This window comes from Muntiacus reevesi, chromosome 4 (assembly GCF_963930625.1).
Source record: "Muntiacus reevesi chromosome 4, mMunRee1.1, whole genome shotgun sequence".
Classification (NCBI taxonomy): Eukaryota; Metazoa; Chordata; class Mammalia; order Artiodactyla; family Cervidae; genus Muntiacus; species Muntiacus reevesi.
Window position 1 is genome coordinate 33674102 of NC_089252.1, and position 25429 is coordinate 33699530.

The window sequence follows — 25429 nt, forward strand, 5'->3', positions numbered from 1 at the left end:
AAGGACTGAAGTGCGGGGGAGAGGCAGGATTGGTGGGACTCCCACGCTCAGTTTTCCCTGTCCCCCTCCACCAGCACACCTCCCCACTGGCCGGTCAGGACAGAATGGTGAAGCAGCCTTTCCCACCTCAGTAGGGGGATCTCTGTTCCCTCCACCCCAGACCCTAGCAGACATCACTGCATCCACATACCATCCACGGCCATGGCCAGCCCTCCATCTCTGCCCTCCCTCTGCAGAAGCCTAGGTCCTGGACTCAGCTTTGCTTCTTTGAGCCTACCCATGACATTGCCCCTGGACTTTCAGGCCAGACCCTCTACGGAGCTGTGAGTTTATGCCGAACTAGCACGCGCTAATGCTAGCGCTGGCTTCAGTGCGTTCCTTTTAGGGTTATCTGCCCCGTAAAGTCAGAGACTTTGGGGTGAAACACCTTCTTCCTGAGTCCATCTTACTGACTTTTGTCCATCTGCTCCGGTTGGCTCCTCCTTACCATCAGCTCTCCAGGCCTCTGGCTCTTCATCTCCATCCCATTAATGGATGGTCCATTTTCTCTGGGATGTCCAGCCAGCATCTCCAACCTGGTGTGTCTACCGTGATCTCGTCATCTCTGCTGTTCATGCCCTCCTCCCGTCACCTCTTATCCCACTGCATCATCACAGCTGTCTCATCACCATCCTCCTGCCGCTGTTCTCTCTTCCTCTCTCCCCCCGTCCCCTCTGTCTTTCTGGTAGATTTTTACAGTTACCTCTCAACTGCTCTTCCTACCTGATCCATCTCCACGCATCTCACTCTGCATCTTTCACACATTTGTCTTCCTTACACTCAGCTCTGGATCCCACTTGCCCCAGAAGACCCTCTTGGTCCTCTGGTGTTAAGGTTCCATGACCTGGTCTCACGTGTGTTGATTCATCCTCCTCTGCACTTGTGCAAATTTCTTCTCTCAGAATTCCCTCTGCCCATAACCATCTGGAAAATTCCTGCTCACCCACCATGTAATCCTCCCAGGTCACACCAGGTGGAAGTTTTCCCTCCTTCTGTGATGTTTAGTCCTTGCTTCTTCTTCGAGGACCCTTCCCCATCTAGTAGCTAGATTACAGGTCACAGTCATTATCCAGCAAGTGTTTGTCAAATCAATGTGCCTCATGGGTCAAAAAGCCCATTGTAGGCTTTCCTAGTGGTAAATAATCCACCTGCTAGTGTGGCAGATACAGATTCGATCCCTGGTCCTGGAAGATCCCACATGCTGGGGAGCAACTAAGCCCATGCATCACAACTACTAAGCCTGTGCTCTAGAGTCTGGGAACCACAACTACTGAGCCCACATGCCCTAAAGCCTATGCTCTGCAACACGAGAAGCCACTGCAATGAGAAGCCTGCACACAGCAAGGAAGGGTAGCCCTTGCTTGCCGCAACTAGAGAAAGCCCTCGCAGCAACAAAGACCCAGCACAGCCAAAAATACATAAATAAATTTTTTTATATAAAAAAAAAAAAAATAGAAAGCCCGTTGCATTCGTGCTAACATTTTGGGTCCAGCAGAGACTAGAAGGGAGAGATTCTAGGGTAACAGTGTCCTGCCTGGTGACCTTCACCTCATTCTAAGAATTCACCTCCACTCAATCTCTGTATCAGGTTGACCCCGGCTGCCAGTACAGAGTGGTCATGGGGAGATGTCCTCCCAACTCTACTCATACTTCTGAACTGATCCTGTGATCTTTTATCCATAATTTGAATTTTTTTCCCTGTTTAACCTGAGGAGGCTCATTAAACAGCCTAGCCATTTAGGAAAGCCAGAGGGTGAGTGTTCACTGCCAGATGGATCTCCTTTAAAAAGGTAACTTAGCTCCTTTGTGTAGTTGAGAAACAATGTCTCAGAGATTATTAGTGGGGAAGGTGGCCTGTGTGTTCCTCCATAAGGCATGCAGCATGATGGAAGGTTCTAGTGGAATGATACTGACAATAGGCCAAAACAAACAGAAATCTAATTTATTTGGAATAAAGGCAAAAATAAAAGTAACTCCCCCCCACAACTACTTCTGTTTTGTTCATGTTCTATGTTTGACCTTAAGAAATCCAAATAATGAGGAAGATCTGTTGGGAAATTCAAGTGCTTTAGAAATTCTTTATTCTCTTTATGGATTTGCCAATAACCAGTGTTGCTCTATCATGCATGACTGGGGTTGGTGCTGTACTCGCAAGTTATGGGAAATGAGTTCACCCATGCCCAGGAAATAGTGCCCATTCCAGGGCCTGTCTCCCTGTTCTGAATGTTCCGACAGACCCATGTGGCAGAGAGTTGTATTTCTTCCAGAACACCCTCCTCTGGTTGCCAACAGAATTCCAAAGACATATGATTCTCTCTTCCCCTCCTGACATGAATCCAAGACCTTCTTTACCTGGGATGACAGCTTTTCATGAATCTTCTTTCTTTTCTGGGGTTGGGTAGCATATGGTGTTTGGCTATTTCTCTCTGAACTAAAGTTACACTTGAATATCCTCACCCCCTCCACAAAGAATCATGGCTTATTTTAATAATGGCATAAAAATGCAGACCTCACAGTCAACACAAAATACCAACTGATACTAATTTCCAGATGTTGAGAAGGAAGGGAATAAAATATTGGGAGGAGATGCAAGTTTTTGCCTTGGATAAAGTCTAAAATCCTACTTGTGATAGATTTCCTAGCTGGATTAGGATAAAAACGGAATTTTCCATATGAAGCACTACATCCATCACAAATAGATTATCTGCATATTCAAAGAGACACATGTATCCCAATGTTCACTGAAGCACTGTTTATGATAGCCAAGACCTGGAAGCAACCTAAATGTCTATCAACTGATGAATGCATAAAGAAGACGTGGTACATACATACAATGGAATATTACTCACCATAAAAAAGGAATGAATTTGAGCTGGTTGAACTGAGGTAGATGAACCTAGGGCCTGTTATACAGAGTGAAGTAAGTCAGAGAAAAACAAATATCATATACCAACCCTTATACATGGAGTCTAACACAAGGGTCTTGATGAACTATTTGCAGGGCAGGAATGGAGATACAGACGTGGAGAACAAACAGAACTGGGAAAGGAGAGAGTGGGATGAATTGAAAGAGTGGTACTGAAATATATAAATTACCACGTATAAAATACATAGCTAGTGGGAAGCTGCTTTATAACACAGGGAGCCCAGCCTGACACTCTGTGACAACCTAGAGAGGTGGGATGGGCGTGGGAGGGAGGCTCAAGAGGGGCGACCACCACAACTTTGTAAAGCAATTATCCTCCAGTTAAAAAAATAAACATGTTCTCTGTTATATTAAAAAGTTTAATATAATGTTTTACATTCATGGCTGTGGATAAACTCCTAGCAGGCACACTGCTAGGACCCACGTCTTCATCCGCAGCTGCCCCAGCCTTGGGAAAATATCACAGCGCTAGAGCCAGAGGCTGGAATTCTGCCTTCAAATACTGGACTATGTGAAAACATATTCATGTGCCCTGTCCTCGGGGATTCATTCATTCATATACTTGGCTCATTAAGACAATACTTTGCTCACTCCTTAAGACCTAGATATTTGCTATTTATTTCTTTTTAAAAATCACTAAGAAAAAAAGCTAAAACCATTTCAAAAGTCAGGACTGGATCCTCCTACAAAGCTGATCGCTAATGCAAGGGGTATATCTTCCTCTAGGACCTGGGATGCCAGTATTGCTTTTGGCATCTGGATGACCCTAGGATTTTAGGTATTACTTGAATCTTTTTTGGAGTGGTGGGTGCAGAGGTTAAAGTCAAAGTAAAATGAAATAAAATATAAGCCACTGATAGTGCCTTAAAAGTGAAAACTCTTAAATAAATGACAAGACAATATTCATGAGCCCATGCAATAACTTGAATTCAGAGTCGAGAAAATGGTGATGCTACATGTGGGGCAGACATGATGTCCTGTACAGAACAGCAAACTGGAGATTTGCTTTCGAGGCCATGTGGTTGGCTGCCTGGCTTGGGATTTTTTTTTTTTTTTTTTGCCATGTGGCTTGTGCAATCTTAGTTCCCTGACCAGAGATTGAACCCATATCCCGTGCAGTGGAAGTGTGGAGTCTTAACCACTGAACCACCAGGCAGCCCCCGTGACTTGGGATTCTGAAATGTCAGGATCCATGTTGCTGGTAAAGCTGTCGAATGAAGGCTCCAGAAATGCCCGTAGGTGACCAAGACCAAAACTCAGAACGGCTGTGTTTGCACTGCAGCAAAACGTCCTCCCCAGGCTTCTAGGCTCCAGAGCCAGGAGCCTTAAACACCAGAATCCTTTAAACAAACATCTTAAAGAGGATAGGAGACTTTAATACTGTGCTGTTGCTGCTTTGGCCACCAAGCTGCAGGCTTTGAGAAGGGCCAAGCCCTGTGTCCTACCCCTGAAATAACTTTACAACTTGTTTTCCAAAAAACTGCTCATGCCTAACGGAAAATAGAGAAACCACTTTAATTCTTACTGCCACTCAACCTCGTTGAGACTTTTATTTTAGAACCACAAGTGGTCAGGTTGGAAGATACAGAAAAATAGTAATCTCATCTGACATATTTTTCTTCTCATGCAGTGGAATGAATCACGTTTATTTAACACCACATATGAAAAAGTCGTTCTGCTGTGCTTAGGTGAAAAGGAATATACAAATTAAAAGGAAATTTAAGACAGGATATTTGGCAATCTTTTAAAGAATAATTTGGTTCTTGACCTCATGTTCAAGATAGTCAGACATCTGGAAAGCCATGGAAGCTCTTTGTCCACAGAAGAGGATATATTTAAGCCACTGTTTCTCACCAACTGGCCACGGTGTGCTTCAATGTCTTTGAATGCTGCACTCAATAAATGTGGATCAGGATTTCCTTGGTGGTCCAGTGGTTAAAAATCCACCTGCCAACTGCAGGGGACATGGGTTCGATCCCTGATCTGGGGAGATCCCACACTCCCTGGAGCAATTAAGCCCTTTGTGCCACAACTACTGAGCCCAATTGTCCTAGGGTCTGAGTGCTGCAACCAGAGAAGTCACTGCGATGAGAAGCCCGTGCACCATAACGAGAGAGTAGCCACCAGTAGAGCCAAAAATAAATATATAATGTGGATCAAAAATGAGTGAAAGTCAGAGACTGCCAGCACCCAGTCTGATTCCTCTCCAGGGGTGGGCACCGGGAAGACAGCAGTAAGAACTTCTGAACTCCCATCAACCTTAAAGCCCGCGTCGGTACAACTGTGTTCTTCATGGACATGAATGTTGTCTTCCACGGTGATGTACTGGCTGGGGCTACAGCAGAGGGAAAAACTTAGACAGGAACTGAACATACTCACACTTGGGTATGAATATTGGCTAAACCTCTGCCAGGCACTGCACTGTTTTATTTACATTATCTCATTAAATCCTTATAACTGTAATAGGTAGACAGATACTTGGTACTCATCTCCAGGACTCTCTGGCTCTAGAGCTCTTTTTTTCATCACTAAAACTCATGGTCCTCCCAGAAGAGCAGGTACAGAGAACTGTCTTGGTTGTACTAGGGGGATGTGATTTACACCTACATGTATTACAGGAGTAGCTTAGGGTGTGAGGTGAACTTGCCACCTAAGAGTGTGTTTTATGAAGACTTCCATGTGCCAAATTAGGGTAAAAAACATTACATTATTTGCAACAAGAAAAATAAGCCTTTCATAAGGTTCTGGGGTTTATGGAGGTAGAGATCATTGTTGTCAGGATTTAATTTTGTTGTTGTTCACTTGCTCATTTGTCTCTGACTCTTTGCAACCCCATGGACTTCAGCATGCCAGGCTTCCCTGTCCTCCATTATCTCCGTGAATTTGCTCAAATTCATGTCCATTGAGTCGGTGATGCCATCCAACCATCTCATCCTGTGTCACCCCCTTCTCCTCCTGCCCTCAGTCTTCCCCAGAGTCAGGGTCTTTTTCAATGAGTCAGCTCTTCGCATCAGGTGGCCAAAGTATTGAAGCTTCAGCTTCATCATCAGTCCTTCCAATGAATATTCAGGGTTGATTTCCTTTAGGATTGACTGGTTTGATCTCCTTGCTTCCATGGGACTCTCAAGAGTCTTCTCTAGGATTCAGTACATGACTTCATATCTAGTTCCAAATGATCACCTTGCTCAGCCATCCGATTCATCAGCTTCATGTTTCAGTTCCTAATGAGGCACATGTTTGCTGTGGCTGAACTGTGCCAGAAGCATTATGGTTCTTGAACTGCGAGTCACCAAGAATTTCCTGGAAAGCATCAGGGCATTCTGAATCTTGCAGAGGCAAACCTAACCTAGGCCGATATTAATCCCACCCTGCTCCTTCCTGCTCCATCCCATCTCTGCCTCATCCCTGGGGGTGAGATCTGGTACAGAGAAAGAGAGAAAGGTGCCAGAGATGAAGTGTGGGAGGAACCACTGGAATTTGGAAGCTGGATCCCTTTCCTGCCTCTGGTTCTCTTGGAATCGCCAGTGGGCATTCCACTCCTGGAAAGTCGAACAAATCAAATAGAAAGGGGGTGTCGTGGCTTGAGAAGTTTCTCAGGTCAACTCACAGAAAGCACAGCTAATGAACAGACCAAGCATGAATGTTAGTGGGATGTAAGGAGAGAATAACAGGGGAACAAACACATTAACATATGTAAAATAGATAGCCAATGGGAATTTACTGTGTGACTCGGGAACTCAAACTGAGGCTCCGTAACAACCTAGAGGGGTGGGATGGGGAGGGAGGTTCTAGAGGGAGGGGACGTAGGCATACCTATGGCTGATTCATGCTGAGGTTTGGCAGAAACCAATACAATACTGTAGAGCAAATATCCTTCAATTAAAATGAATTTAATTACAAAAAAAAGTAAATGGGAAAGCAAACGAGAAAAAGAAGATACCATTCAGAAACCAAGCTCTGAGGCCTTTCAGAGACAGAGTCAGAAATCTCATCCTAAGAGACATCTCCCACTTAATACGTCTAAACAGGCCTTTCTTTCTGCGTCTCCTGGTCAGTACCGCCATTCACCTCGTTGTCGTCGTTGTTCACCTGCTCTGTCGTGTCCGACTCTTTGTGACCCCATGGACTGCAGCATGCCAGGCCTCCCTGTCCATCGCCAACTCCCGGAGTTTACTCAAACTCATGTCCATTAAGTCGGTGATGCCATCCAACCATCTCAACCTCTGTCACCCCCTTCTCCTCCTGCCCTCAATCTTTCCACCTTGTTGCTCAAGCTAAGTACTTGGGAGATGCCCATTCCTCCCCCCTGCTCATGTGTGATCCATCTATGAGCCTTGTCTAGCTCCTCACAGCTGGCCTGATCCCATGTCCAGTTTCTGCCCACAGCACTCCATTCCATCAATGTACCGGTGCCTCTGGGCTGCCCCTTTGGACTTGGGACACTTTGGGGAGGGAAATCCAGAGTCTTGCACACCAAATGTGATCAAGAAGGGATCTGGGTGGGCTCTGAACATTCACAGCCCCTCCAGCCCATGCGTTCCTCACCCTGTGGGCGCGGCCACAAAAGACCAGTCAGGACTATTGTCTGGGGAAGGGCAGGGCTGCCCTTGATTCTCTCTTCAGGATTCCTCCTGACCAAGAAGACCCACTTTGGTCATGCATGCTGCTACCATCCATCCCAAGTCACCCACAATAGGTCCATCACTCCTCACTGGACCACTGCCTCCAGGATCACTTCCTGGTTATCTGTTCTTCCTCTAGCACCCAGGATGCCCTTTCAAAAATATAAATCAGGTCATGTCACCACCTTCCTTAAAACTCCCCCTCACACTTAGAATGAAATCCCATCTCCTTGCCCTCATAGGCTCCCCTGGGGCGGTCAGGAGGAAGGGCATGTATTTTCTGTGATTATCTTTAGGGTTTGCATCATAAGCTTTGCACCAGATAGTCTAGGCTCAGATCCCGTTTAGCTACTTATCATTTCTGTACATTTAAGCAAGTTCCTTAAAGCCCTCGAAGCCTTAGTTTTCTTATGTATAACTGGCAATGAGTTTTTGAGCACCTGCTTTACAGAGTGGGTGTCACAGGGGTAATTCATGAAAAGCCCTCATTACACTCATACTTAACTTCAGTTGATAAAAATAATCAGAACAGAAACATTAACTCACTTAAAGCCAGGCTCTGAATCTATTTATTGTTAATAAATATCTGAATCTAGATATTGTTAATCTATTTATTGTCATTTATTGTTGTTGTTTGGCCGCTAAGTCGTGGCCAACTCTTTACGACCCCATGGACTGTAGCCCCCCTTCTCCAAGGAAATGACATCTCCAAAGACATTGATAGCTAGAAACTATCCAGAATATCATGTTAGGATTGTTGAGGGTATTACAACTTTAAGAGACAATTAGAAAGCACTTATTTTATGAGACTGCAAGTCTGCTGAGATTTCTCCTCATTCTGAATTTCAGTCGAGAAGGAATAGGGGAAAAGAAATAATAAATATAGATAACAAATCAAGCACTGAAGAACTGTCTGGCCGTGTGAAAGCCCACTCTTTATTCAGAGTATGACTCTCACCTACAGTACCTCTGACAGGCATTGTCCAGCCCCTCTATAGCTGGGGCACACACACGGTTCACAGAACCCATTATATTTTCAAGCAACAGCAATATTTATAAGGAACACTATATAAAAGCTAAAACTTATTTTCCTTTAATGAGTACCCACTAGTCTTTGTTTCACCCTCTGGAGCGCCTCAGATGTCATTTAAAATCTCTTCCACATGACAGCCTTTTGAATAGTTATAAACAGCTGCCTTATTCCCCACTAAGCAGTCTCTCCTATAGGTTAAAGTTCCAGGTTCTTCGATCCTTCTTCACAGCACATGGTTTCTAGACCCCATCACCCTGGTCCTGTTTTTCTGAGCATGCTGGTCTGTGAGCATCCCCTGTTGATCGGACTCCCCAACATACACACTATCCTCTGGGAGTGGTTCTGCCATGCTAAAAGGAGGGAGTATCACTTCCCTCATTTTGGAAATCATGTTTTTATTAATACAGCAAAAGATCATATGATCTTCCCTGGCAGACACATCCAGTTGCTTTACAGTCTACTAAAATGCCCGATGTTTTCATGCACACTTCCTCTAAGTCATGCCCCCCACATCAACATTCCTGTTTGGTCTTCTCTATCTACAAGTGGGGATTTTCATGTCTCCCCCATCTATTTCATTTTGTTGACATCTCTTTACTGTTCCAGCCTCTGCAGATCATTTTGGATCAGGATTCTCTGACCTGTTAGTTAGTATACACAGTTTCACACCACACGAGTACTGGACGTCATCCATGTCCTCATGCTAGTCCCTGCAAAGTTATTGAGCAGGTCCCTGCCATCTGCCACTCAGCTCTGCTTCCAGGCTCAGAGGGGCTCATTTAACTATCACTCTTTATACTCATTCAACTAGCATGGCAGTCACACCCAAGGGTGACTCCCAGTGACTCATGCCCTTGTATAAGCATGGAACCTGCAACTTGCTTCTGACCAACTGTATATGGCAAAGGTGATGGGATGTCACTCCCTTGACCAGGTTACATTATATAAGATTCTATCTTTGCAGGCTGGAGCGAGAGAGACTCCCTTACTGGGTGTAAAGAAGCTGCAATGGTTTGAGATGGCCACATGGCAAGGGGCTGGGGTGACTTCTAGGACCTGACAGCCCATCTTACCATCCCGATTCCCAACAGATGAATTCTGCCAAGAACCTGAAGGAGTGTGGAAATGAGGCTTTCCCTAGTCAAGACTCTGATGAAACCACAGCCCCTCACTGAGCCTGCATCTGGGCAAGACCCTAAGCAAAGGATACATCTATGCTCTGCCCAGATTCCTGACCACAGAAACTGTGAGATGAGAAGTGGGTGCTGTAAGTGCTGAGTTTTTAGCAATTTGCCATGCAGCACAGAAAACGAATACAACAAATAAACCCATCTAATTGGTCTATCATCCAGCACTGATTGCTCCACCTTGTTCTGAAGGGTATCACTGCCAGGAGCCTCGCTGAAGTCCGGATATGCTATTTTTCATTCTCCTAGTTTAAACAATATACTATCTCTGTTACTGTCAGGAAATAAAATGAAGTTCACTGGCCTCCTTCTTAGGGAAGTCATTCTGATGATTATTGCTTTCCTGAAAGCTCAAAAATGATCTGATCTAAGGACTTTCAGTTTATATGGATGACCTGGTTTGGAGCAAAACTCAGATTTTATATGTAAGTCACATCATTTCTCTCCTCTGTGGCCTTACAGTTACTGTGATGGCCAATCATCCATTGTTCATGGCATTTAGAAGTAGGAACCTCTTAATGATCACTCCATGATCTGAAAGACTGAATCTTTCTTCCAAAGGAGCCCAATTTATAATGGCATTGAAATAGCTAGGCATGGAAAAATTCCAAATTAACAAGTCTTTCATTCATAAACATTTAATGGAATGTCTTTAAGCACTGTCCACAAATTCTTAGTTATGCTTCCCTTCCTTTCGAGAAATAGAACTTAATTCCCTTCCCCTTTGAGTGTGAGATGGACTTAGTGACTTGTTTCTAAAGAAGAGGATATGGTGGAATGATGGTATGTGACTTTTGAGGCTAGGTCATAAAAGACATCTTGGCTTCCTTCCTTCTGTTTCTCTTGGATCATTTGCTCTGGAGGCAGCCAGCTGCCCTGCTGTGAGGACATTCAAGCATTTCACATAATGAGGAACCGAGGCCACCTGCCAATAACCAACAAGCCCAAGAGCCATAAGAATGAGCCATCTTGGAAGCAGCTCCTCAGCGCCAATTAAAGCTTCAGGAGACTACAGCCCCAGGGCTTCCCTGGAGGTCCAGTGGTTAATTCTGGGGACATGAGTTCCATCCCTGTTCCAGGAAGATTCCACATCCCTCCGGGCAACTAGGCCCAGGTGCCACAACTACTGAAGCCCCCAAGCACCTGGAGCCCATGCCCTGCAACAACAGAAGCCACTGCAATGAGAAGCCCGTGCACCGCAACTAGAGAGGAGCCCCTACTTGCCGCAGCTAGAGAAAGTCTGTGAGCAGCAATAAAGACCTCCCTGCCCCAGCACAACCAAAAATAGGTAAATAAGAAGACTATAGTTCCAGCTATCATCTTAACTACAACCTCATGAGAGATACTGAGCCAAAACCACCGACTTACACTAAGCTACTCCCGAATCCCTGACCCACAGGAACTACAAAATAATACAGGCTTACTGTTTTAAATTGTCAAGTTTTAAGGTCATTTGTTCTACAACCATAGGTAACAGTGTAAGTTCAGAATTCCCACTTACCTTGCAGGATGGTAAAATTCTTGATGAGCTGACCATGCTTGGAGTCCACCAGCTTCATTTCTTCCATAATCACGGACAAGTTGGCCACTTCCGTGTCCAACCTCGACCTCATCAAATCTTGCTGCATCCTGAGAGAAACAGAATCCAAACGGATGTTGGCCAGCGTGTTATTCAGGGAGGTCAGATCGTCCGTGTGTTTGGTCAGCGTGTCCGTACACGTGGTCCTGACTTCGTTCAGGTTGCTGGTCAGCGTCCGCAGGTAGTGGGCTGTGTAGCTGATATTACTGATGATGTTCACAATGTCTGACTCAAAGAGCTGGAAGCGCTCCTCGAGCTGGCTGAACTTGGCCGCCGTTCTGTTCTCCGCATCCCTGTGTACGTCCTGCAGGTCCTTCAGGTTCTGCTCGTTGGCTTGGGAGGCTGTGGTGATATTGTCCATCTGCCCTGCGAAGGAGCTGAGCTGGCTGTTCATGTCCTCCAGGGTGTCGTTGTTGGCTTTGGCCAAGGCGGAGTTATTGGCAGCCAGCGTCTGCAGGCTCTGCACCTTCTCCTTCAGCCAATCCGTGTCCTTCTTGGCTTGAAGGAAGACCTGCTGTAGGTTCTGGAAGTCGTTCTTGATGCGCTGGATCGCCTGGCTCGTGTCATCCACAGAGCGCTGCAGATTCGTGATGAGGTTCCTCTGCTGCACCTGGGTCAGGTTCAGGTTGTTGAGGTTCATGATGACCACGTTGTGAGAGTACATTTGGCTCTGCAGGTTGCCCTGCAGCACGCTCGTGTCCTGCTGAAGATTCGTGACGTAGCCGTTATACGCCTGCAGGGTTTTGTTGACAGTGGTGATGAGGAAGGAGTTATTCTCCAAAGTTTCCTTCAGTTGACTCTGCCGGTCCACCAGCGCGTCCCCGCTTGCCTGTAACTTCTCCAGCGTATCTTTGTTCTTGCTGGTCTTTTCCGTGATCTCATGAAGCTGCTGACGGAGATCCAGGATGTCCGACCTGAAGGTGGAGAGTTCTGAGTTGGTGCTGAGCGCTTTCTTTCCCGTTTGGTCCCCTGGAATCAGACATGTGTGTTACTCAGGTTGGTGGGATGGAGATGTGTTCGGGTGAGGTCACAGATTCCCAAGAATAAAATAGAGTTTTATTCATAACTGGAATGTGCTCTATTTCGGAGAGAAAACTTGTGTGATGTGCTCACTGCATGCATTAGTAAAATCTACATCTCTGTTAGACCTGGGTCCTCAGGAATTGGAAAGAGTGCAAAATACCAGCACAGATTAACCTGGGTGAACACTTTTCTCAGGAAAGGAAGGGGAATTTACTTGCTTCTAGAGCACTAGGAAGGACGACAAGAAAGCAATAACCTATTTGTTAAGTTCACCAAAATTATTCTTTTAAAAACTGGGGAAAAAAATAACATAATAAAATAGGCTAGAATCTTCTATTTCTCAAAATCACCAAAATTCTTCTTTAAAAAGTTGGGGGGGAAAAATCACAGGATAAAATAGGCTGGAATCTTCTATTTCTTAAAATTAATTTCTACAATTATTTTGTGCAGTTTAAAATATTTCAAATAAGAATTTACCAAGCATTTTATAAAAGAGCTTTTGATAAAGGGTATTTGTGGTTTTTTTCCATCAGGATTGATCTTCAGATTTTATTTGATACACAATAGTATTTTTTGGGGGGGGAGGGGATTCAACTTCAAAATTGGTCCTTAATTTTAAAATATTAAAGCTTTTGAATTAAATCATGAGGAAAGATTAACACACAATATGAAAGGTTAAGGTCTTTCTGGGTGAATGTGAGTTTAGAGCCATGTCATTCTTAAAAAAAACCAAAACAAAACTGTGGTCATTTACATAGAGTTGAGTTAGGGCAGCTGTCCCCAACCTCTGGGATCTAATGTCTGATGACCTGAGGTGGGGATGATGTAATAAGAATAGGAAAAAAGTGCACAGTAAATGTAATGCACTTGAGTCATCCCCAAACCATCCTCCCTCCCACCCTTGGTCAGTGGAAAAATTGTTTTCCATGAAATCAGTGCCTGGTACCGAGAAGGTTAGGGACCGCTGAGTTACAGGGATTCAACTTCATAGTTCATGTTCATTGCAGATTACCTAATTTTTTCAGGTCGCTTTCCACTGCTGTGAGCTTGTCATCATAGGTTTGGCGAGATGTCTCCATGCCACCTGTAACATTGTCCATTTTCTCTACAACTAAGATTTGGAAATCAATGGATTAATGCACATATCTGCTCACATTTTATCTTTCAGTTTCAACAAAAGATCATTTCATGATAGAATAAAGGAAACAGAATAAAACAAAAAGTAGAAATGAAATCAAATCTAGGGGGAAAGCCATTCTTTTAGGAAAATAAATAACGTACTTGTTGCAAACCCCAATGGCAGTTTAGTTGGTTGAGAACTCTAGGTTCTTAGCTGTTCTCATGATTATGTAGTGCCTTGGGGACTCAAGAAATAGTTTAGAACTCACTAAATTTTTTTGTATTATAAAAGTCCTCAATTTGTATTATCATTTATATTAATTTCCATATGTGGAAGCATAACACTGTAATTTATTTACAAAATTGTGTCACTCAGACTCCCTACCATTCTTGGCAGGTGTGACTCACTTATCTGCAAGGAGATGCCACAGCAAAGAACATCTAGCTCAAGTTTATACATAAAGTCCTAGTAAAAGAGATGCGAAGTCAAGGGTGTTTACCACTCTGTCCTGAGTTCACCACTAAGGCCTGACAATCTGCTTCTCCTTAGTGACATGTGAATCTTTAACAGTTCACAAGAAGATGCTCAAATGGATTTCCAAATAATAATAATTTCCCAAGAAGACTTTTCCCCCAGCATTTTCCTGACTGTATATGATTGGGAAAGTTAGTGATGCAGTGTTAAATGAAAGCCACTGTTCTTATTCATTCTCAGAAGAATTAATTCTCTATGGTTATAAATTTATCATTCTAAAATGTCTAGGAACTGTCTCCTAAGGCAAAGGAAGCAAAAGCAAAAATAAACAAATGGAACCTAATTAAACTCAAAACCTTTAGCACAGCAAAGGAAACCCCTGACAAAATGAAAAGATAATCTACTGAATAAGAGAAGATACTTGCAAATGAAATGATTCAGGGGTTCTTATCCAAAATATATAAACAGCTTATACAACTCAACATCAAAAAACAAGCCAATTTAGAAAATGGGCAGAAGACCTGAATAGACATTTTCCCAAAGAAGATATACAGATGGCCAACAGATAAGTGAAAAAATGTTCCACATCACTCATCACCAGAGAAACACAAGTTAAAACCACAATGTCAAAAGCACAATGTCTCACACTGGTCAGAAAGTCTACAGATAACAAATACTAGTGAGGATGTGGAGAAAAGGGAACCCTAGTATACTATTGGTGACAGTGTAAATTAGTATAGCCACTATGGAGAACAGTAAGGAGGTTCCTGAAAAAACTAAAAACAGAACTACCACATGATCCAGCAGTTCCACATCTGGGTATGTACCTGAAGAAAATGAAAACCCTAATTTGAAAAGATATATGCACTTCGATGTTCATAGCAGCAATATTTGCAAGAGCCAAGATAAGGAATCATCTAAGTGACCATCAGTGGAAGAATGGATCAAGATGTGATGCTTATATACACAGTGAAATATCAGTCATAAAAAAGAATGAAATTCTGCCATTTGCAACAGCGTGGAAAGACCTGGGGGGTATTGTGTTTAGTGAAATAAGTCAGACAGAGAAAGATGAATACTGTATGATGTCACTTATATGTGAAATCTTAAAAATAAAACAAGCTAATGTAGTATACATAACAAAACAGAGACAGACTCACAGATACAGAGAACAAACTAGTGGTTACCAGTTGGAAGAGGGGAGAGACAAGAGGGGTAGGAGATTAAGGGATACAAATTATGAATAAAATGAAAAACAAAGATATATTGTATAGCACAGGGAAATACAGCCATTATTTTGTAATAACTTTAAATGAAATATAATCTGTAAAAATATTGAATCAATTATGTTCGACACCAAAACTAATATAATATTGTCAATCAAATATCTCCAATAAAAATATAGAAACGAATAAAGTATACAAAGTGAAAAAAAAAAGCATGTCAAATAAGAGTGTCTCTCTCCAGAAGTGACTCCCATGAAATCTAACCTCCAGCAGCTTGAGATCAAGGCTGACTATCCCTCTTGGTAACGACAACTTTTGAAAAAATGACGACTCATTTTCTAAAGCGTGGCTATGGTTTATATATTACTTGTGGGCCAATGGATCCAGTCTAGTTTATTCAGCAAGCCTTCCAGCCGTGCAGGACCACGTGAGAAGATTCTTGGAGCTCTCGTCAGGGAGCAGATAGATGTACGTTCCCATGCATCTGTGTGACCTAAAGTGAACCAGCCCCAGGGCTCCCGGCACCTTCCCTGGAGAAGCTGGTTGTGCTTCTCCAGTCCAGTCATAATGAAATGTGTGGCTTGCATCACACACTTTCTCCCCCAAGCCTTTCTATGAATGCTTCTCCCCACCTAGAACATTCTTCCCAGGCTTCTTCCCCAAGCTAAGCCCTCCCTGCTTTTCAAGACTCAGCTGTTCCCACAACCTGTGGGAAACCTATGCTGAAGCCTATCTTGCTGGGGTCTCTCTCCTGATCACAGGACTCCCATCATGATGGTGTCATGGTTTCGCAACGTCACTTCAGTTGTGTCTGACTCTTTGCGACCTATGGACTGTAGCCCGCCAGGCCCCTCTGTCCATGGGATTCTTCAGGCAAGAATACTGGAGTGGGTTGCCATGCCCTCCTCCTGGGATCTTCTCAACCCAGGGATTGAACCCAAGTCTCTTACGTCTCCTGCATTGGCAGGCGGGTTCTTTACCACTAGCGCCACCTGGGAAGTCCCCGATACCCCTTAGGGCAGGAAAATCGGTGCTGGTTTTATCCCCAGCTCTTAGCTCAGTGTGTGGCGCATAGTAGGTATTCATCACAGATTTATTCATTACGTTGTTTATTTAAATAAACAAGAATCTGCCTGCTGGCTGCTGAGACTGTAGGAAAAAAATCAACTGAGCTAGAGGTTATGCAAACAAATGTACAAACCAACCCAGGGAGGCCTTGGCATTGGCAATGAGCATGGCATTTAGTTGAATAATTATCTTTTTTTTTTTTCCAAAAAATTACTATATAGACCCAGAGGTACAGTTAAAATAATCTGAGGGTTGTCTGACAGGCATGCTTATTCCTAGAAACTCCAAAGAACAAAATGTTCATCTGCATTTTAGCAAAGCTACCCTTTAAAAAAATAAAACATGGCATGTTTACAAGTTTAGGTTCAGTTTTGATTCTCAAATCAAAACACAAGCCTCAGTCTGTCCTCAAACCACACACAGGGACCTTAAGTCCTGCCCCTTTTTCCTGGAAGCCAGAGAAACCTCTGAATATGCTGACAGGCAGTCATTTTCAACCCTCTCTAATTTGTCTTCCATTTTACTTTTTAAAAACACAGAACTGTCATAGACAGATCATTCAGGTTTGTACAGAGTAAAAGGAATAAATACATTCACTTAAAAAAAATCTGTAAGGTTTCTCTTTGGTGCTAGAAAACTCTTTTCCCCGTGCACAAGGGCTAATGAACTGGTTGGAGGCACCAGGGCGGTGTATCTGTGTTTAAAAATAGGATTTGGATATAAAGCTGCAAACTTGAGGATTGCAGAGCTGGCAGCTTGCAACTGCTTAAAAATGCTAGACTGATGGAGACCAGAAGCAACACTTGCTATAATAACATAGCATTTTCACCAGTTTTTACTCTTAACTCATTAGCACAAATTCTCAGTCAGGAAAATAGTGGCAGAAATCCTCTCTCACCCTAGAAACTCCCCATCTTTGGAAGGAGACCTCGGTGTATAGATTGTTCTCACATGAGGAAAACAAACAGGGAACACAGAAGGGTCCAAGCAGTCTGTTTTTCAACATGGTCCCCTTTATTAGAAAGTGTTTCTTGACAGACTTTTATCTTCAAAGTATTACTTTAGGTGTCATATATATGAAACATTGCCCCTCTTCAAATACCCAAAAAGCTCAATTCTCTAGGATAATCCAACAATAACACCTTTTCTATAAAAGTGCTTGGGTTTTTTTAAAATTACTTTAAATTGAGGGATAATTGCTTTATAATATTGCGTTGGTTTCTGCCATACATCAACATGAATCAGTCATAGATATACATATGTCCCCTCCAGTGCTTTTTAAATTTTTTAAAAATTTATTTACTTTTGACTGCACTGGGTCTTGGTTGCTGCTCAGGGGCTTTCTCCAGCTGCGAAGGGCTTCTCGTTGCGGTGGCTTTTCTTGTGTGGAGCATGGGCTCTAGATCACAGGCTCAGTGGTTGTGGCACAGGCATAGTTGCCCCACTGAATGTGGGATCTTGCCAGACCAGGGATTGAACCCGTGTCCCCTGCATTGGCAGGCAGATTCTTAACCACTGGACCACTAGGGAAGTCCTATAAAAGTCCTTGATCTGGGCCACTAACCTTTTCCTCCCTTGTCTTGATTCCACCCATTCTTTAAGGTCTGCTCTGAATCTCATTGGCCCACCGTGCTAAGTTTTCCCTGATGATCCGATTCCATACCAACGGACCCTGTATCTGAATGGCAATAAAATCAGCCTCTACAAATTGCCTCCCTCTTTCCAAGGTGTATCACATCATCATTGCGGTTAATCCCTAGGACTGTTATTTCACACATGAAAAAAATCGAGGCCCAGAGATGTCCAGTAACTTCCTTAGAGTCACACAGCTTATAGTGGGATTCCAGGTCAGGCGATCTAACTCCAACATCCATGTTTACTCTTTAATTCCACTTTGCCTCTCATCAAGTATTTCCTTTTCCTAAATATGGTTTCTTCTAAGAAAAATCCCTTGAGAAGAATTGTGTCTTTTTTCTTGTTAAGAAGACCAACTCATGGTCTGCTAGCCTTTTTATTTTTAATGTTAATTTTTTACGGCTGGGTTGGGTCTTAGTTGTGGCACGTGGGGTCTACGTTGCAGCACACAGGCTTCTCTCCAGTTGCATTGCACGGGCTCTAGAACATGTGGGCTCTGTAGCTTGTGGCACACAGCCATAAATTGAGTTGCGTGGGCTCATTTGCTCCACAGCACATGTGATCTTAGCTCCCTGACCCGGGATTGAACCTGAGTCCCTTGTGTTGGAAGGCAGATTCTTAACCACTGAACCACCAGGGAAGTCCCAGGACTATGTCTTCTTTATCTTTCCTTTATGCTCATCATTCTTAGAGGTCTACCAAGTACTTGTCATGTTTGGGGGCAAACATGGACGTGGAGGATCCAGAGATATCGCTCAGGACTGGGCCTTGGGGACAAGAAAGAATAGAGTGCAGAGGTCCTGCCTGGTGCTCAGGAGGACGTCTACCAGTTTGACTGTAGGAAACACAACCCTTCATTGGTATCTGGGACTGCCCAGTAATACCAGGTACACTCCCCTGGGACCTAATAAAGACATGTCTACCTTGAACACTATCAGGTTTCATTACAAAATACTGTCTGGTGGGAGGGTGTTATCCTTGATTCTTACAACACCTACACAGTGTGGTCTGATGCTCATTTGAAAACCTGCTTACCCAGCTGTAATGCTACCTTGCAGAAGTGAGCAGCAAGGCAGACATCTGTGACTAGGGATGTTGTATTAGAGGAGGTTCTTACTGAGAAAGATTCAGATGTCTGTCTGTCTTCTTTATCTAAAATCCCTTAAGGTAGCATCCTGCTGGACAGGACCACTAAATTGGATTTTCCTGTTCAGGGAATGATCCAGAGAAAAAAACAGCCCACTGAACTCAGAAGGTGGTTTCTGCCTGGATGATAAATAATCCAGGATAGAGGATGCAGCAAGCTGTAACCGTCCAAGAATGGGCTTTTTGTAAGGTGGCTGACATGCTGCACGGTCACCACTAGTGTACTGACCTGTCTGGTTGACTCAGCAATCCTCTGACTTGTTCAGCAAACTCTCTGGAAGGAACTTAAGTTATATCCTAACTTGTATCTGCATAAGTGACATAAAAAGAGAACTAAAGAACAGTTGGGGCTTCCCTGGTGACTCAGATGGTAAAGAGTCCACCTGCAATGCAGGAGATCTGGGTTCGATCCCTGGGTAGGTAAGATCCCCTGGAGAAGGGAATGGCCACCCACTCCAGTATTCTTGCCTGGAAAATCCCATGGACAGAGGTGCCTGCCGGGCCACGGTCCATAGGGTCGCAAAGAGTCAGACATGACTGAGCAACTAACACACACACACACACACACACACACACACACACACACACACACAGAACGGTTTTGAAGAAAACGCTACGGAGATGACTTTGCAAACTCTGATAAATAACGGAGTTTCTATTTATTTGCTTCCAACTTCTCCTTCAGAGAAACCTCTTCCTTCACTGAATATTTTTTGTTTCTTCCCTTTTTTTTTTTTTTTAAAGTGGAGTGAGTTTCTCCAGACTTCAAAGGGATGTGTGTGAAGGAAGAACTTAACTTTCTGCCTCTTACCATGTTGGGTCACCAGAATCTTATCAACAAGAAAGAGGAATCACTGTTCAAAGTAAAGAGAAAACACATCTGGAAAATATCAGTATTTGAGTTCATCAAGGCTGTGTTTAAAGACAAAAACTGCATGTTGTATTATCTTCTTTTTGTCAGTAGAAGCCTGAGGGATGGGGGCCTTGGAGTAGAGAAAGAGGAATAAGAACATGGTCTTGCCTCTAACTTGTCTCAACCCCTCAAACTCATCCCCCTTTATCCCGGTGAGATACACCCAGAGCAGGCCAAGCGATCTTTGGGATTTTAAGCTTTCAGGTAGGGCCCTGAGTCATAGCAATTGCCTTAGAGGTCACTGGGTATCGACTGATTGCCTTTATAGAAGTCAGTCATAACTTACAATTCAACCATCCCTCTATCTTCTCATTAATTCACTCAGTAAACTTTATTGGGTCCCAGTTATGTACTATGAGCCACATGCTAGTAGGAGATTTAATAAATAAAAGATAGCTTCTTGTCTTCTTGGAGCTTACAGTTTGGGTGGTGGGACAGACCCAATGGCCATAGTGATATAGTGCAACAGGGACTAGAGTGAAAAATGATGCCATGGGGACCGGCAGGAGGGCACCCAACTCAGCTTACAGGGACGTCTTGCAGGACACGTGTCTGAGGGAGACATGAAAGGAAAGGAAGAGAAAGTCATGAGAAAAAGGTGGAGAAGAGGGAAAATGTGTTCCAGGCAAATGGACCCACACAAATAGGTCAGAGCCGAGAAGGCCTTTCCATGCTCATAAAAGCAGAGGAAATATCTGTACTTTAAAAACAAACAAACAAACCCCCTTCCTTCGGATCTATTTGTATAACTAAAGATTCTAGGCTTTTTTTTTCAGAAGTAAAAATGACAAATACCACATAGAGGTATTTCTTCAAATCTTTCTCATCTCTATTTACTTTCGTGACATCACATAGTGCCGAGTCTTAAGGATACCGGTTAAATGACGGTTTGATTTCAAGCCTCTTCTTTATCTGAGTTCACTAGGAAAAGTTGTGGAGAAGTGAGTAATGACCTCAATAATCCAGTAAAGGAAGACAGCCAGGCTGAATTACCTAGGACATAAAACACCCTCCTTTTCCCCATTAGGTTTCCTCCCCCTCATCCCCCTGTCCAGCCTTCACCATGATTTAATAGCCTTTCTTAACACTTGCTCTGTTAATCCTGGGTGAGATTAACTCATTGCAACTGGATAAAATGGCCTGGTAATTTTCCATATTTCCACTGCCCGAGTTCATCAGTCAACACACTATGGAAACACACACAATTTTCCATGGAAAGAGGTTTAGAAGTGGACTCCATAAGCCTTGATTATATTATTTTTAATATGTTTTGCCGTTCTCATGGCTAGAACTGTAAAAATGCAGTTATGAAGAAGCAAGGAAGAGAGTCCTTTGGACTGCAAGGAGATCAAACCAGTCAATCCTAAAGGAAATCAACCCTGAATATTCATTGGAAGGTTTGATGCTGAAGCTGAAGCTCCAATACTTTGGCCACCTGATTCGAAGAGCCAACTCACTGGAAAAGACCCTGGGACGCTGGGAAAGACTGAAGGCAAAAGGAGAAGGGGGAGGCAGAGGATGAGATGGTTAGATGGCATCATCGACTCAACAGACATAAGCTTGAGCAAACTCTGGGAGATAGTGAAGGACAGGGGAGCCTGGCGTGCTGTAGTCCATGGGGTTGCAAAGAGTTCAACACAACTTAGCAACTAAACAACAAGAAGGAAGAGAGAGATTTAGCCACTCTACTGGGCCCAACCTCAGAACAGGTGGCTCCGTTATATCATCTTTGCTCATCCCAAGCGCCTCGAAGAATGGCACCATTACTGTCATTTTACAGGTAAAAATTCAGTAACACTAAGAGGTTACAATTCATACCCAGGTTACACAGCCACACAAGGACTCAGCGTAATTCCTGGCACGTCAATGAGCACTTAATAAACACTAGCAATTGCTCTTCAAATGGTGGACTCAAGAACTGGACAGGGACCATTCTCATTCCAGTACATTGTGGTCTCAGGAAACCGCTAACTCCTGGGAGAACAGTGGGGGGAGTTACAAGTTGGAGGGAATTCACTTTGCCCCCAGGTCAAATTGATGGGGCAGGGAACAGAGATGGGAACGTGTGGAATTCTCCACTGTTAACCTGTCAGGATGAAGATGAGCAGACCCCATGTCTGCCTCTCTCACTGAAACCAGACGACACGTCTGTTTCACGTGTCTCTGTGAGGCTTCCATGGCTGTTTTCTATAAAAGGGTTTACATAGTTTGTGATTCTGAATCAGGACACCTTCACCTGTGGTGTCTGGAATGCCCATGGGGGTGGGGAGAACCAACCCACTTTATCTGCAAGTCTGGGGGATTTAGGCAAAAATCCTGCACCAATCTTAAACCAGGCATGTTCAAAGAATGTCTGATAAGCCATAAAGCACAGCTGAGACAGTGGTACCATCTCTGTGGTTCATGTCTATAGCGCTGTGTTTTTCTGGAGCTAGATAAACAACAGTGACCACAGTAAATGTGCTGAAGAGAAAAAAAGGGAATTATAAGGCCAGTCCTCGGGTGACGTAAGCCGTGTCTCTGGAGGTCTTATCCTCTGTCAATAGAGTTTTCCTGTGTGCTGACTCCAGGGTTTTTGTGGGGCCTCTTAGAGATAAGATGAAAAAAGACAGAGGAAGAGGGAGTATCTGGAAATAAGTAGGAAAAAGCAACAAAGAGGGAAAAAAATTACAACTCATAAAAGGACCATGATTATGGTTGAAATGACTCAAGAGGAATTGCTCCTTCTCTCCTTTCAGATTCCGCAGCTATAAGAAGCTCGACACAAAGATGGAGCTTCAGAGGTTTAAGTTTTGCATCTGAATTGTATTAATGAGCTACTTCAAGCCTGCAAATGTACTTGTGTTTTCAGGTGTAAATGAATGAAGGGAAACTTGCTTTTTAGAAGGAAAAAGGAAACAGTACTTACCTTTGTATCCCAGAATGGCTACTGTGATGGTAAGCAAGGCACATAAAATGTATAATAATATGATAGAAAGCTTCAGTGCCCAGTTATTTTTACATTTGGTACATTGTGTTCCTTCCTGAATACCTGTAAGAAAAGGCAAATCTTAACAACAGTAACCAAAAACACCATTTCAGAAGTAAATTTTTGCATTTTGGTTTAAATACTATAAGAATATAGTTTTCACATATGCCTTTCTATAGGTTGAGTGGTATTTTAAAATTAAACATACTCACTCCTTGAGCAACACATTTAACACAACCTAAATATTGTCATTATGTTATTATAAACATATTTAATGACTTGAAAATAGCACAGAACTTTGTTTCATAGAACAGTTTCCAAATCACATTCCATTATGATAAGATCTCTGTATGACAAAAGACTTAAAACACCCAAATCTACCTGTTTCAGCCATTGTTGGACCAACAGTAATTCAAACACACTAAGCAAGAAAAAAAAAAAAAATGACTTTTCCCTTGACATTTGTTTCAGTGGTATGCTTGAGTTAATTCCTACTGCTTTCAAGAGTCACTTGTCAAATTTGTAGGAATTTGGGGAGCTGGTTGTTAAATTGTTGGCAGCTTGAAATCAACCCTGGAGGGACTATTTATACCATGGAAATTTGCAAACACTATACATGATGCCCTCACACATCCCAAATTGGTTTACCAGCATGCCACTGGCTATAATGTACTATATAACTTAATAATGTGCTATAATTTACTATAGCAGAAAATATAGGTAATTTTAGGATTAAAATGTTTATAGCCACTTTTGTACATTACATATATGCAGAAAACAGACAGCAACCCTTATTTAAGTTATCACAGTGATATGAATAACAACTAGGGAACAACCCGAAAAACCAGACATTTCTGATGAGAAGAGGTAAATTTTTATTGCTCACAGTTGAACTGTTTGAAAAACACTCTAAGTGGTGAACCACCATCACTTCTGCAAGGGACTCCAGAAACTAACGCATAAAAAGGGAACTTGCCATAGTTTTATTAGAAACACAGAAGACAAAGGCTCTGGACACTTTAATGAGAAAATCACATTGTAAGGCATGTCGGGAGAGTCCTCCTTGCCCTGACTGGTTTTCCTATGTGCACCTCACTAATAGCGTCCCCCAGGAGCAATAGCACATAAAGGACTGATCTCCTAGAATTGTGCTCAATAACTTTTGATGGATAAATTGTGAAGATTAAGCCACAGCCGAAGTTCCTACCCTTTGGTTTGTAATTTTACGCCTAGTGCCCTTCTTCAGTGAAAAGAGTCCTTCAGCTGTGTTTAATGCAAAATGATGAGAGAAACAGCATAGAACAATGCCTCAAATTTAACTTCCAGGGTTTAACCAATCCCTCCAGTGTTCTGGGTTATATGCCCAAGGGGAGGGGGTTCAAGCTCCCTGTTCCATGGCTTAGAGCAGTGATTCATGGCTTAGAGCAGTGTTTCTTCAACTTTCTTATTTCCATCCCTCAATACTACCACCATCGCATCCCACTGCATTCACTTGAAGGGCTCCTTAAAACACAGCCTTTCTAATTCAGGAAGTCTGAGAAGGCGCCTGAGAATCTGAATTTCCAACAAGTTCCCAGGGGCTGCGATGCTGCAGGTCTGGCCGCCGTGCGTTAGAACAGTGCTTCTCAAAAAGTGCTCACAAATCACGTTGAAGTGCAGAGCTGATTCAGTAGGTCTGAGGCAGGAGCTAAGACTCTGCATTTCTAACTAGGTCTAGGAGATGCTTCACTGGAGGAACACATTTTGAGGTGCTAAGGTTTGTTTTAGGAGATGGTTGTGCTGGATCAACCCTTGGTTAACCAGTCCCTTGAAGGTGAACCTGTAAAATCGGACTCATTGATCAAACAGACCTAGAGTTAACCAGCTTCTCAGTATCGTGTTTTTCTCGCTTCTTTTTCTCCTTTCTTTTCCATCCTCCTTCTTCCATTGCCACCTGGATGTTTCAGTGCCACCTCTTGTGTCCAAAACTGACATCGGTACCAGTCCTGCCAAACCAGATCTCCAACTTCCACCCAACTTATTTCCATCCCTAAATACTACCACCATCCCAATCCTTCAGGTACTCACACTCAGACATCTTGAAGTCTTCTTTTATAATTATTCTCTAACTCAATCAACCACCAGATGTTTTTAATCTTCCTACATATATTTTTGTCATGATCATCTCATCTACAGTTTATTGATGTTCACTTACTAGCAACCTGTCCCAGTATTCTTGCCTGGAGAATCCCATGGACAGAGGAGCCTGGTGGGCTACAGTCCATGGGGTCACAAAGAGTTAGACATAACTGAGCCACTAACACTTTCACTTTACTGCCTACACGGTGCCAGACTCTGATCTAGGGACTTCACATAACCACCCTTCAAGCAGGGAGCAAGAGCTGAAATGACATCCCGCAGACATCATAGCTAGGATTTAAACCGGGGTCTGTCTGACTCCAAACGCCATGATATCTCCCCTACATCATGG

General features: G+C 43.3%; 1 protein-coding gene across 1 annotated transcript in view; it reads right to left on the reverse strand.

Annotated features, from left to right (window-relative positions):
* The window catches only part of COLEC12 (collectin subfamily member 12), a 178074-nt gene that overhangs the window by 16426 nt on the left and 136219 nt on the right, over positions 1-25429 (reverse strand). The window contains exons 3-5 of the mRNA XM_065932493.1: positions 22900-23022; positions 13422-13520; positions 11309-12355 (exon numbers count right to left, since the gene is read on the reverse strand). Coding sequence (XP_065788565.1) covers positions 11309-12355; positions 13422-13520; positions 22900-23022 — 1269 coding nt within the window. The remainder of the gene's footprint in view (positions 1-11308; positions 12356-13421; positions 13521-22899; positions 23023-25429) is intronic.